General features: G+C 33.8%; 2 protein-coding genes across 3 annotated transcripts in view; one reads left to right on the plus strand and one right to left on the minus strand.

Moving 5' to 3' along the window:
* The window catches only part of LOC114268854 (uncharacterized), a 224,054-nt gene that overhangs the window by 167,811 nt on the left and 40,627 nt on the right, over positions 1-15,616 (plus strand). The gene's annotated exons all lie outside the window — the stretch shown is intronic.
* On the minus strand, positions 11,471-14,894 carry LOC114319244 (protein TIC110, chloroplastic-like). Of its 2 annotated transcripts, XM_082868007.1 has the most exons (7): positions 14,796-14,894; positions 14,607-14,701; positions 14,201-14,337; positions 13,965-14,065; positions 12,438-12,654; positions 11,919-12,073; positions 11,471-11,840 (listed from the first exon to the last, which is right to left on the minus strand). In XM_082868007.1, exons 2-5 carry the CDS (start codon positions 14,687-14,689, stop codon positions 12,598-12,600), a joined length of 378 nt encoding a protein of 125 aa, XP_082724133.1. In that variant the 5' UTR covers positions 14,690-14,701; positions 14,796-14,894; the 3' UTR covers positions 11,471-11,840; positions 11,919-12,073; positions 12,438-12,597. The 2 variants fall into 2 exon arrangements, with proteins under 2 accessions (XP_082724133.1, XP_082724134.1); XM_082868008.1 differs by lacking the exon at positions 11,471-11,840 and having other exon boundaries at positions 14,201-14,328.

The following is a 15,616-nucleotide window of genomic DNA, read 5'->3' on the forward strand; positions in this document are numbered from 1 at the left end:
TTTCTCGATGATATGATATGATCTGTTTTATGAAATGCTATATTTTGAATGAATGAATGATTGTCCAAATTTCTGAAATGTATTCGTGGCATCCTTAGCATCATGTGATATCTGTTATTTGTTACCCGGTACCGAAGGTTCCATCAAGGAACTTATCTGCTCTGTATCTGTTATTTATTACCTGGTACCGGAGGTTCCATTATGGAACTGGTTATTATAACCACTACCTGCTCTGTATATGTTTTGTTAGCGTTAATGGATGTACCACATATGACTATATGTGAATTCTGAATGTGAATATGAATCTGTTTCTAATCTGAAATATGTTTTCTGAATATATTATGGATATCATTCATTAAAATCTTTATCTTGTTGTTGTTCACTGGCCATCAAATCCATAAATTGAAGTATGTGAATTGCTTGATCAATGTGTTTTATGTATAGATGTTGAGAGGTCAGTTTTGAGATCTGTTTGTGTCGTTGGTTAGTACCAAATAGCTTTTGATGACAATATAAACTATTATGAAATTACCAATTGGGGTAGTTGACCAACAAAAGAATGAAATGAGTTGAACTCCTGTGATGAGAATCGAATGGAAAAGATGTTACTTGGGAACAAAAATTAAAATGAGAAAAAGCTTTGTGGTTGATTTATGGTACAAACGTCTTAAGTTTGGAGGACCAAACTTTCTAAGGGACAGAGAGTGTGACAACCCCACTATGTATTATATTTGGCATTTAATTATTTAAGGAGATTTGGATTTTAATTAGTTATTATTCTGATTTAATTTGGGATTTACGAGGATTATGAAGCCCAATCGGTAAGTGATTTTAATAATGATTTATTTTGATGTTAGAAATTGAGAGTCTAAATGGCTTAAAGAAGTGAAATTAATTAGTTGAATCATGTTGATTTCAAGTATTGACCCATTTGGGAGGTTAATTAAATATTCGATTTAGCTTCGATTCAGTTTAGTAAAATTAAAATTAGATTAATTGGGTTCAAATTGGAGTTAATTAAATTAATTACGTTATAAGGTTTGAGAAATTATGATTATTATGAATTAAATCTATTTATGAGGTGTCCAATTTAAACATGTAATTTATTTATAAGGATTTCGAGTCTGACTTGAAATTGAAGGCCTTAGCAACTTGAGACACTCAAATTGATAGTAGCAATAAGTTCAATTTGATATTTGGAGCATTTGGGAGTTTAACTAAAAATTTGATTCAGATTCGTAAAGTTAAATATAATTAATTGGGCTATAATAGGAGTCAAACTAGGCTAATTAAATTATGTGAAATGTGTAATTAGTTGTGATTAATTAAATTAAATGCTATTCAAGTGTTAATTATAATTGGTTAGGACTAAGTGATGATTAAGTTAAATTAATGTGTAAAATATAATTAATTGGGCTATAATAGGAGTCAAACTAGGCTAATTAAATTATGTGAAATGTGTAATTAGTTGTGATTAATTAAATTAAATGCTATTCAAGTGTTAATTATAATTGGTTAGGACTAAGTGATGATTAAGTTAAATTAATGTGTAATTGGTGTGCCAAACAAATCCTAATCAATTAAATTGATGTGCAATTAGTAAATTAAGTTAATTCTAATTAATTATATGTGAGAAGAGAGACAGAGAGAGAGAGAAAAAGAGAGAGTACTCAATTGAGTTGTTGTATTGGATGTATGTATGCACGTGTATATGGGATAAAAGGAAAAGAATGTAGGGATTCAAAACAGAGAGTTAAAGAGAGGGAGAGAGGAGCTATACGGGAGAAAGAACAAGAAGAAGAGGGTTTTGTTGGATATCAAGGTTCAAGCTAAGAATTATGGAAAATTCATCTTAAGGTGAGAAATTTCATCCTTTTTCTTGTATTGTTTAATTAATTTAAACAAAAATTGATTCAAGGTAGATTTTGAGAGGATTAAAAATAAAGATTTGAAGATCAATTATAGAAGTTGATAGAAATTGGGTCTTGCATGTTCAATCAAGTTAGGTTGAAAAATATGACTTATGATTCTTTAAATTTGTTAAGTTTGAGTTTAATTTTGAGAATTATACTTGAATTAGGTCCCATAAATTGCATGCAACAAGATTTATTTGAAGATTTGATCCATGCAATGGAGTTAGGTTCAAATTTATGGAAATTAATTTAGAGATTAATCACTTTGGGGTTTGAATTTAGTTGTCTTAACATGAAATTGAATTTCAATTGTACATGCATCATGAATTTTCAAGAGCCTTGAAAGTTCAATTCATGATCTAAAGTTTGTGGGTTTGAAATTGGACTTGATATAAAGAAAATGAATTAAATTTAAATTTGGACAAATTTATAAAGAAATTATTATTTATGTTTGAGAATAAAAATTAGTTTGATTTTGATTTAGATTCTATTCATGCAAATATTTGTGAAAGGGCTTTATAGATTCAATTTTATATTTCATAAAACAAAGAAAGAAGTGAAAGATGAGTTTTACAACATGAAATCCAAGGTTTACATTTTAATTGAAATCATGGAATTTTGAAATATAAGTGGAATTAACTTTAAATATATGTAATTGGGAACATTTTTGCATATTTGAGTGAGTCATGCATGAATTTGAAGCCTTGGAAATGTGTTTTGAAGTTTAAACAACATTATAGAAAACCCAGAATTCGCCATCATCGCTCGAGTGAAGAAGTTGTCGCTCGAGCGTAGAATGCAAGCAACCAGTATTTTTGCAAACCAACGGGTCCACTCGAGTAACCAATGTTGTGCTCGAGCGAAGAACCCTGTGTCAGAAAATTTTGAAAAGCTATTTCATATGTCAATTTATGTTCTCTTTCACTCTTAAGCACTCTTAGGTATGTACTAAGCATTATAAATGAACTATAAAGTTAGAAAGAGCCTAAGAGAATTAAATGAATTAAAGAACGGAATGAATTGTATTGTGACCCGATTTCTATGTGTATTATGAATTGTGTAGGGTCCACTACAAGGGTGAACCAGGCATCTGAACACTGTGAGTAATATCTTAGTAAAGATATTTTCAAGTATATTATTTTCCAAGTGCTACTTCTATATAAGCTCCATAGATTTGTTGATTTGAATTACGAATGAGTATTTTATACGCCTAATTTTCTGTATAAGCTCCATGGATTTTTTATTTGAATTACGAATGAGTATTCTATATGCCTAATTTTTGTATAAGACTCTGTGAAGAATATGATTTGGGCCCAAGGCCATTTGATATGTGATAAGAGTGTGAATTGGGCCTGAGGCCGTTTGATACGTTTGATATGTCTAGATTGGGCCAAAGGCCGTTTGAATAATATGTGATGGGCCCAAGGCCGTCTGAACACGAATGCAATGGGCTAAAGGCCGTTTGAATATTATTATGGGCCAAAGGACGTTTGAATATTATGATGGGCTAAAGGCCGTTTGAATAATATGTGATGGGCCTAAGGTCGTCTGAATACGAATGCAATGGGCCAAAGGCCGTTGAATATTATGATGTGCCAAAGGCCGTTTGACTATTATGATGGGCCAAAAGCCTTTTGAATATTATGATGGGCCTAAGGCCGTCTGAATACGAATGCAATGGGCCAAAGGCCGTTTAAATAATATGTGATGGGCCCAAGGCCGTCTAAACACAAATGCAATGGGCCAAAGGCCATTTAAATATTATGATGGGCCAAAGGCCGTTTGAATAATATGTGATGGGCCCAAGGTTGTTTGAATACGAATGTAATAGGCCAAAGGCCATTTGAATATTATGATATGCCAAAGGCCGTTTGAATATGAATGTAATGGGCTAAAAGCCAACCGAATAAAAAGGTTATCATGATCACGAATATGAATATGCACGTAGATATGAATATGAACATGTAATATGATTAGACAAGTGCTTTGGACATGAGGTCGTTTTGCCCCTCTGATATATCTTAAGCATGATGAATTGGACTCGAAATCGTCCTGCTTTTGATTTACATGTAATATGAATTAATGTGATTTACTTAATTAAGAATCTTATTCATACAACTGCTTTACTTTAGTATTATTCACTAGGTGTTAGCTCACTCTTTATATACATATACATGTAGGTGAGCAATTGGAGGATCAACATTAGACTTTGCTCGGAGTCTGCCTCTTTGTCAAGCCACCAAGAAGTACCTCTACATAGAGGCTTTATTTTATTTTGTCAGGCTTGAGTTAATCTTTGTGTTTTGTTGAAAGTCCTCCAAGTAGTGTGTGGGATATGTTATAAAATACGCCTTCGTACATGTATATATAAAAGTGTGTTAAAAATGTTTTAATTACTACAGTTGATCTTGTACGCACAGCTCAGTGGACATTATTATTTTTGTTTTGCTTTCACTTCAAGCCCCAATTATATTTAAATATTTTGAATTTTGTCTTTGAGGTCATAGGTAATCTTCAGATTACTGGCCAGTTACGACGCTAAGCCTGCGGGTTTGGGTCGTGACAAGAATTGTCTCATAAAGTGAGTATCAATAAAAGCTAGGTTTAGATTTGGACTTAGTCTTGGTATGGAAATAGCCTAGGTTTGTGTTTGTGCATGCGTTGGGTTTAGTCTTGGACTTGGACTTAGATTTGGACATAGTCTTGAGCATGAGGTGAGATGTGTTGCGCTTAACTTGTGCATGTGTTTAAGATTAGGCTTGGATCGGATTGTGATCCAACATTCGTATCGGTTTTGCAACCCATCTATTTGAATTATTCAAACATTATTATATACATATTTATTTATATATATTAAACACATGGGAGTTTTAAACTTTTTGTAAATCTCATCTTTTGATGTTGGAATTGATGATCATATTAGTGGCCATGAGTTTTTAACCTTTGTAACTCTAGCCCTAATGGCTAGAGTTGATTACATTTGATGACCCTATTGATGTTAGCCTTCATGCCTAAGGTTCTCCCCTACAAGGATAAAGAGTGACCTTTTCCCTCCAACTTTGGAAAAAGATGAAAAGAGGATTGTTTGAGATGAAAAATTTGTGATTTCTTTTTGTGAGAAAGTTGGAGATGTGCTTACACCAAAGAAAAAATTCAAAGATTTTTTTTTTTCTTATCTTCTTTTTGCTAGCCCCTTCTTTGGTTCTTGTTAGAAAGAGAGTGCTACCCTTAGTCAATTTGTCGAAGCTATCTAGGAAGTGTTCATGCAGTAGCTAGTTTCAACCATCGTATTTTGGGAGATAGATGTCGACTTTCTTCTAGCACCCATTGGCGAGGCGACGAATCTATTTTGAGGAAACTGTGTATACCACAGGTTTCGATTTGCTTCATTTCTTGTCATTTGTTCTTTAATTTTTCAAAATTAATTTTACCTTGATGAGTTCTAATCTTTAGTTATTCATGTTAATAATTTATTCTATTAGTGATTTTATTTAGGCGAGTTTTGTGATGTAATCTAGTTCATTCATGTATTTTTAGTTTTGTAGTTTATTCTGTATTTTTTTGTCATTTCTATTTAATTTTATTTTATATATTTTTTCTAGTATTATTATGGAAAAATGCCAATAAGCCTTGTCTCACCTCACAAGACTGCATCTTCTCCTATGGACATCTCACTAAGTTAACCTCATACTAGATGGGTTCCTCCTCCCCAAGGAATGCTCAAAGCTAACTACGATGCTAGGTTCTCTTTTGAGGGTAGGAAGTCTACAATTGCTATTATCCTTCGTGATTGGAATGGTAAACTGGTGGATGGTGTTGTGTCTTCTGTCTAATTCAAGAAGAAGCCCGTGCTACCAAGTTGGCGTGTATATTTCTTCAAGCTCTTGGCCTGACCAATGTTCAAGTGGAAAGTGATAACAAATTAGTGATTGATTTAAGTGAATTTAGAGTTGCTTTCCCCTTGGGAAAGCCTTGCGTGTTTCCAAGATATTCAATCTGTAGGTAAACGCTCAGGTTTCTTTTTCTCCTTGGTGCCTAGAGCAACCAATCGTGTAGCCCATTGGCTTGCTTTAGCCCACTTGAAGGGATCTCTCCCCTTAGACTGGGTTGGGAACCCACCTTTCAGCTATGAAGGATATTTTAAGAGTGGTGCTATTAGCACCCCAAGAATTAATTTGGACCCCCTATTCTTTGGACCCCCATTTATAATTTTTGAAACCCTAAAAATTTCTTTGCACCCCCCAAATAATACCAAAATTATCCTTAAACATTCCACCCAATTGAATGCACACCCCACACCCCCTACACCCAAAAAAAAAAAAAAAAAAAAAAAAACCTCTATTCCAAAAAAACCGTAACAAAACCTCATCCTTTTCAAACCCACGAACAAGAAGAAGAAGAAAAACTCTGTGACTCTAGTATGCTCTCTCTCTCTCTCTCACATCCAATTATGGCCAGAAAGATAGATCTCTAGCGTGTTTATCCGCCCCTTCCTTTCTCTCTCTCGTGTCTACTGTTGCTATTTTGTTTTTGGTACTTAGGAAGTTTTAAATCATGTATGTTCTTTCTATTCCTTTGAAATAGCACTATGTTACGTGAATCTAAACTTGTCCTTTGTTTTGCTTAGTTTGTTTTGTTGATTTTGTTCATCTACTAATTGCCAGACACTAGATAACATTTATATGGTTTACTTTTGCTAGAAAATCTAATCCAAATATAACCCAAAAAATAAAAATAAGAAAACAACTATTGTTTTTCCATTCCTATATTCATGATTTTATTTGTCTTTTTTATATTGAAGCCTATATTCTTTATTGTGTTTGTTACCTCCATTATCTTACATAAGCTACTTGAGTAGATATCTGGGTTTGCTAATTATACATTAATCTGAAACTTTAAAATAAGTTAAATAAATCTTATACTGGACAAAGATATGCTATAAATGGGGAATGACAAATTAATCTTAGTCTTATGATTGGGCACATTGAGTCTTTGGGTGACATTAAATGTCTCCCTCACACTTTGGTCTGCATTTGAGGTTACAAATGCATAATTTTGAATGGGACTCATTAAATATATGAAGGGATTGATAGTATGCTATGAGTTTTATGATCTCATGAAATGTTACTGTTCCAAATAGTTTGTATTATTTGTGTTGATGATACTTTGTTACATGGACTTAGGGTATGTGTGTCACATTCGAGTATATGTCTAACTTCTAAGTGTCAAGTTCATCTAATTCTAATGTCAAATACAGCCAAACTGATAATGATACGGCAGATGTGGGATGAAGAATTATTAAATGTTAGAATCTTTATAAGGTCTTTTAGGAGTCTGACTTAGAAGAAACAATTGTTTTACTATTGAAAGAGAACTACAATAGAGAACTTCATTAATCAATTTGTCTAATTGTATGTACAAAGATTTCATTATACAGAATTTTGTATCCTAAAACTAAAGGTTTTGCTAAACTAATTAATGCTCAACTACTAAACAAGTATAGGACATAGTAAAACTCACAACCAAACAACCTGGCAGAAGTAGATTCAAATGCTCTGAATTTTCCATTCTTAAAGTCTCTTTAGCTGGTAAAGAATCATTAATTTGTTCTGAGATGGCCCTCCTTTTTTTTTTCTTTTTTAAGTTTCTTGATGGATGATTATGCTATATATATTTTTAATCTGAGATTATCACTTAGTGACTTCTCTTTCTCATCTTTTGACACATAATTGTGGGTCCTATGCAGTCAATGACTGCTTGGTTTGTAAATAATTTATTTGAATTGTAGAGACCAAAAGAAGAAAAAGAATCCTTTGACCTAACTTGCTTTTGATCATATACACGGCTACATAGCACTTCATAAGCACAAACAAGCTAACTTTCTTTTCATATACAACATGTCTGCTCTTGCATATAATTATATTATTTATTTTCATTTTTTCCTTCCCTAGTAAGTATTTTTTTCATTTTTTTTAATTACTATACTTGTCTTACCTTGTAAAATATTGTGTCTTCCAAATGTTGCAGCTAACTTATGGACGTTAACAATACAACTCGAAAGTAGCAAGCGGCATCTTTGAGGCGTAACACAACCCAAGTACCTCAAAATGTCGGTCAGAAACGTCGTGCTTGTAATGTTCAAGTTGACGAATTTGATGGTGCTGAACCCATTGTCAATGATATTGGTGGCAATGAAGAGCAAACAAACATTGCTGCCGTTGACCACCACACGGACATTCCTGATGTTGACCATCCCATGGACATGCCTGGTTCAAGTGAAGAGCTTGCTACATCTTTTCCCGGGCGCCCAGTCACTACAAGAAATGTCACTTTTGGCTACCAAAATATTGGTCGCCAAAAGTCACATATTTAGTCGCCGAAACGATTTAGCGACCATAATATTTTGTCGCTAAGCTTGTCGCCTTTACCCTGTCGGCGATAGTATTGGCTTTTTAGTCGCTGAAAGTTACCACATTTGGCTACTAACTTGTGTTTAGTCGGCAAAAGTATCACTTTTAGCTACTAAATTATTAGTCGCCGAATGTACACATTTGGCTACTAACTTCTTTTTAGTCGGCAAAAGGTATCACTTTTAGCTACTAAATTATTAGTCGCTGAATGTACACATTTGGCTACTAACTTCTTTTTAGTCGGCAAAAGGTATCACTTTTAGCTACTAAATTATTAGTCGCTGAATGTACACATTTGGCTACTAGCTTCTTTTTAGTCGGCAAAAGGTATCACTTTTAGCTACTAAATTATTAGTCGCCGAATGTACACATTTGGCTACTAACTTGTGTTTAGTCGGCAAAAGGTATGTTTCCACCACTAAAAAATTAGTCACTAAAAGTGCTACCATAATTTGAGAATAACTATTATAGACCAAAATATTTGGTGGCCAAATAATTTGAGAATAACTATTACGTATTTGGCTACCAAAATATTTGGTAGCCAAATACTTTACCGTGTTTTTTTTTTTAAATAAAATTTTCTATAAACAACCTGTACAAATTAATCCATCACTAAATCTATTATTAATACAACCTGTACCCTGTATAAACAATATAATCCATCAACGGTAAATATGTTATCAAGCATTCAACAACGTGCACACATTTCAGTTCCAACCATCCAAAAAATTAATATTGAACGTCCACTTATATATATATTACAAATTTCATAAGAACCATGTCTAATCCCACGTCAAGAATTTAATTCCATACATAATACTGGAATAACGAAATTAATTGTACACCTATAACTTCTGTACCACAACAAAAATTATATTCTATACTGCCACAAAACTATTTTGTACCACGTACTATGTTAATTTCTACCAAATTAACTGATATTTACTCTACCAAAAAAATATTTTGTAGAAACCACTATATAAAAACATATCGACTTTTGTATGTCCAAAAACATCTGCAAAAAAGGGGAAAAAAATCATTAGTTCGGTACGTGTAGAGGCACTTCTGGACGACATATATATATCGTAATAATTTCAAACATTAAAATGACGAGGAGAGTAATATCTATTAACTAATGCAAGACATCCAAACATGGACCCATAATAAGGCGGCAACAACAACATGCGTGCACACACACAAGTGATACCTGAGAGTTCTCAGAGATCCACACACCCACACACCTTAATCAACTAGAACGAAGCGTACAAGACTCTTCATCAATAAGTTCAATTATGTCAGCATTTCTGATTCAAATGAGTCGCACAGAACAATTTTAATTCATTGCATTAAGAACAATTTTAGAAAAAAAGTACATTGAAAACTTTCCAAGAAACAGTAGTGGGAGGGGAAAAAATAAGTAAAATAAAACAATTTTCACATTTTCAAAAGTAGTGGATCCATCAAAAGGGAGAATGAAAAAAAAACCGAGAATGTATGAAAAAAGAAAAGAAAAGAAAAGAGAACCAATAACAGCAACATTCTTGATCATCTGACCTTTTCATTTTACCAGATATCAAAATGGAAACCAAGAGTAAAATGAGTTTTTGAAACTTCTAAATATTTCAATTTCCCAGATTCCCAGCTGGAAAGAGGGTAATAAAATTGAGTTTTTAAAACAAAAATAAACCATAAGCTCTTTCCCTAATTTAAATTATCAAGCAAAATAAACAACCCAGCAAAACCAAATAATTTTCATATAAGTTCTCATCCAAGAGCTCAGGTCAATATATAAATCTTTGAATGAGAATATAATGCAAGTATAAGCTCTTTCACATTGCATAAGAAGCAATATTTCTCTTATGCAATAAATGGTTGAGTTAAACACATAAGTTTCCTGGTTAAAAGGCATATGGGCCCAGTTATATTATAATGCCTATAAACTAGGTAAAGCTTTACATCTTAGTAGCACAAGGCCATGAGTTTGGGGTTGTTCTTCATCAACATAGCAGTCGTAGGACAAATGGAGAGATTGACTAGTCTTGTTCAATTTTATTGTGGGAAATTAAGGACATTAAGAAGCTTAAAGAAGTGCAGAAAATAAAGAGCCAAGAGTTAAAGGCAGTTCATGAACACAGTAGTCATTGGACAACCGAAGAGAACAATTAGGCTTCTTCAATCGGGTTTGTTGGCTTAAAGAAATTCAGAAATTTAAGAAAACAAACATATATCAATATATAAAACTCACCCAGCAGCAAATTAACCAAAAAAGAGAGAATGAAATAATACTCTAATAACACCTCAGCTGATATGTATCCCTATAATGTCACCCACATTTCTTCCTTTGAATACTCCAAAAAAGGCCAAAAGTAAAGTTGCATACAAGTATTAGTTATTATGTTCCCATTATTGATGTTGGAAAATACTTATTGAGGTACTTCAGGCAAATACATACAGAATAAACATAGACATACAGAGTCTATATAAACTAAAATTATAGAATATTTTTACTACCAATGAATAACATCACATAAAAAGAAAAAAAATTACAATGTGTACACAGACCACAACTAAGCCCATACCTTTGTTTTTACATGATGGAAAGTTGTTTCAATATGTATTAATAAAGACTAGCGAATCTCAGGTGCTTAATTTATGATTTAATCCAATTAATAAATAAACCAAGCATGACAAATATAAATAGATAAATGAACCAATTAACACACACAAAAAAATTAAATAAATAAGGTTTTAAATTGTTGTTGGATAAGATGGCATTACAGCATGATTACAGGGTTGGCAATAAAGAAACAAGTTTATGACATTTTCAACTCTAACTCACAACGTAGGTGTCCTATTTTTGTACCGTATGTCCCTACATGTCACATTTATCACCGCGAAGCTTCCCGTTACGAAAAAACAATGGCTCGGGGGCAGTTTTGCATTTTCGCCCTCCGAACCCCTTTTTTCGACTAAGTTTATGACATTATCAACCCTAACTCCCAACTTATGTGTCCTACTTACATACCGTCTGTCCCTACATGTCACATTTATCACCGGGAAGCTTCCCGTTACGAAAAAATAGTGGCTTGGGGGTTGTTTTGCATTTTCGGCCACCGAACGCCTTTTTTCGACTATGTTTGCAGAGATATATTCAATCCTAACTCCCAAATTAATGACATTTTCAACTCTTAAAGCGAACATATTTAAACAAAGTAAGTGTGACATTAATGAAATTGTTCTTACCAAAAAGCAAACGTCGGATGCCCAACTTAGATTCCCAAGAGTTGTGACAGTTTGGCGACTACGTTATTAAGATGCTCGACCTTTGCATTTGTCTCCTCCCTTGCCTTTTGTCCCTCCTCCCGCTCTTTCAACATCTCATTGGATAATTGAATGCGCTCCTCTCGCTCTTTCAACAGTTCATTGTAGAAATTTAAGGAAGAGGGTAACGGAAAGTTTAGCCATTACCCAATACCTAATCTACCCTCCCAGCAACCGCTCACTCAGAGACCAAACACTGCATAATGGTAGTTTTTCTAGTTAAAACACATTATATAACAAGCTACATCGACATGAAAGAAGCTATCATGCTTACCTTTTCAAACAAGCTGCCACAGATATCTTCATGAACTGCTTCAACAGTTTCGCGAGGAATACAAAGCATGATCTGCAACCGCTCCAGAGATCTAACATCTTCCTTGCTGAGCTCTCCATCAGCAACAGCTTGTTGAAGCTTTTGCCGGTAAATTTCTAAAATAAAAATGAACATAAACAAATCAGACTCTTTTGTGATTTAAGTTCACTAAAAAAAATTGGGAAAACATTTAGAGCAATTAATATCAAGGCACATGACAAAAGATTTACATTCCTTTCCTCTGCTACTCCATGTTACAGTACATGTTTCACTTCACATTCATGGTATGTACCGTATCTAATTGGTAGAAAAGATATTTACAGTGCAGCTCTAAAAAGAAGTTGCTGACTACCATTTGACATGCAAGCATGTGTGGATGGTGGAAAAGCTCAAACAATAACAGGGAACGTCTACTGCTGTATGCAATAAGTTCATAACAGCAATTTCAGTGTAGATGATAAAATGTACAATCTATCTGACCTTCATGGATCCCAATAGCTTTCTGTGGATCAAAGTGCAACTCCTCGCAGAGGTTTTGAAGGAATTCTGCTTTACTCTGAGCAGCTTCTAAATCACCGCTTGATACAGACTGAGCAAGTCATTTACGATATATTTTTGAAGTAACATCCAGCATAATGGATTATGCCTCCCGTTTACCTAAACCAAATATATTCCTCAATTGGTTCAATGCAGCAAGCTACAAACAGAGAAAAAATAAAGGTTAAAAAAAATTAAATGACTGTCAAACATAAAAACAGAAGACAGAAAAAGCAAGCACCCAGACAACATAAAAAACCAAAAGAAATTAGTAATTCATTTTGATGGCAACTGAGTTTTAGTCATAGATCAAGGTCCCCCCAACACCAACAATTCTTGCACCAACTTAATATCTTTTAAGCAACACTAGTCTACATGCACCTTTTTAGATAAAGATATACAATAAAGTAGTCTCAACTTAAAACTAGAGAGACACATAACACACTTATTATATTTCTCTTCAAATTTAGGAAATACACTATTAGCTTTATTCCCTTAGAATTTGAAGAATACATCATTAAGTTCATAAAATAAAATTAACAAAGAATTAACTCCTGATGTTGCATTTTGCATACCCAACAAGGGTCAGCAACAAAAGCTCATAACCTTATGTGCCATTAAACTCTGGTTATGACCTCCTCCCAGTTAGGTTCAAGCCATCATGTCTTTTCACATCCTCAACTTATATTTAAGGCCTTCCACCGGTTCTTATAACTGCTTATCCTTGAGCCATACTCCCTATAGGTGCAGTCATTTATCTTTGTGGCACAATACCAAATCATCAGTTTTTTATCTTCCTCTGCTTGGTGCTAATGCAAATTTAAGCTTATCACAAATGAACTCATTTCTTCTTCTATCTTTGTTGATATTTTCTTTCTTTTATGAGTTATTGATTCTTTTGTGGACACAAGGCCAGATCAACATCCTTATTCCAATGACACTCTATTTAAAAACATTTTTCCATTCATTTTATAATTAGATTAGAGGCACATATGCTCTTCCAGAAAAAGGTTAGGTTCATTCGAAAATCATTAAATGATTGTAATAATCCTCTCAGTAGTAATATGCAAAAATTGTGAAACTGGATCTTCTAAACCGTTATGTGCGTAGTTAAACAGTGAAGTGTGTTGCTGGCCTAAATACATTACATGGACAAAGCAAACATAATCCACTGCACAAACAAAAGAACTACACAAGTCAGCATCAATATTCATCAGGTAGCACAAGTGCAGCTCATATTGCAACCAACAAACACGCAGCATAGTGTCTGAAAATTTTCATCCAAACACAAAACTACTACAGTTTATTTAGTGGAAAAGTTATCTGATCAGTTGAAAGTTGATACAGTACATACAGAATTAATAATTCGCCTCACAGCTAGACTAAATGGCTTGAGAAAATAAACATCTCTACAGAATAATCCACAATTGGATTTAAGTAAAGCAACATCTTTGCCCAAGGGAAAGTCACCTTATTCTCTTCCATGCGACCACTTGATAGTGCATCCGTAACATATGCTCTAAATAGGAGCTTCAAGTCATCCATCTGTCTATCACCATCATACTCACCACCTAAGCCAAAAAGTCTGTGTTAACTTCAGCTAGCAGTTTTTAAGAAGTAATGCCAGCAAGCAGATTCAGGATGTATGAGCAGTAGAACTAAATAATCTCCACGAGGAACACGAAACAATCAATTAGCATCCCTACCTATTAAATTCACTGGCCCAACCCCACGAGCAAAGCGACTAGCATCAGGATGCTTCCCCAATGAGATCAGTAAATTATTGAATGCCAGCATCTTATTAAGCTCTTCAATGACATGTGAAGCTGTCTTGCTGGATACCCTAAGTTTATTTTAGGTAAGGCAAATGCTAGAGAGAACAATATTAACCACTATAATGAGACAAAACATCTAGTGTGCCCAAGGGAGGAAAAAAGAAACAAAATATCATTTTGCAGTCAATAATTTGGAATGGTAAGAGCGTGCACCATACACAATCTTAGTCAAACATTTAAGGTAAATTATGAGTGTTTTACTACATTAAAAAGAATGTCCACCAATTTTGTTTAATACTGGCATAAGTTGTTCTAGTAAAGGAAGTTGTGGTCATACACTGTTCTTGCCCTAGACTTCAGCATACTGAGCGCAGTTGATATGTTTTCCTCGACAAGTTTTCTTGTATGCACTCTAAACATGTCTTCTGCAAGCTGCGAAAAACAGTCTCTAAAACATAAAGAGGCAACTATAAATCATTAAATATGTATTAAGGTTTATTAATAACAGCACAATTAGAAAGCGTACCTCATCAGAAAGTCGATAAAGAAGTTGGGCTTCTCTCAGGCTAACAAGCTGTTTCACATCAACATCTGAAACATTTAACCTTCGTTAGCATTGAGAGAGCCTTAGCATTGCCAGAAAACATGGGGAAAAGAAATGGAAGTGTGAGAAGTGTTCAAAGATCTATGACTTCACATGTTAGTCGGCAATTTCTTGCATAGAAACCATTCAGAACCTGATTTAAATCACCCCATTCAGATTACCAAAAATAAATTTCCAGAAAATTGAATTAAATATTCTGATCAGCAAGAACATAATGATTTTTTATGGAAAAAATTCCATAGCATTGCGAAAGATATGCGGCAACTGGAAATACAAGAGATGATTATTAAAATATGAATGCATCTCAGAAAGACTTTAGAGAACGTCAACGAAGATATATTTCTCATAAGCAAAAAGATCAATAATTGCACCCAGTCTCAAAGGCACCAGAGGGAAAACTAAGAAATGCAACCCATGATTTAAAACCCAAAAACAAAAAACGAAGGTCAAGGACAAAGGATGAATGTAGCTGATCACAAGTACATTGAAAATAAAATCCATTTAATCTGAAGAAATTATTTTGGTTAGTCAATTCCCTGAATGTTCACTTACAATATTATTATATTCTACAAGCATATTTTAACTTAAAATGCACAGTGACACCAAATGTTTTTTTTTTAAAAAAAGCATACACAGCTAGGCCAACAGATCGAAAGTCATGATCCATGGGTACCATGCTACTACTATATGTTCATTCAAGAACACAACATCAGCCGAAGAATCTACAAGGACAATCTAATCCC

The sequence above is a fragment of the Camellia sinensis genome, chromosome 5, assembly GCF_055761805.1.
Source record: "Camellia sinensis isolate YWXY chromosome 5, ASM5576180v1, whole genome shotgun sequence".
Lineage (NCBI taxonomy): Eukaryota > Viridiplantae > Streptophyta > Magnoliopsida > Ericales > Theaceae > Camellia > Camellia sinensis.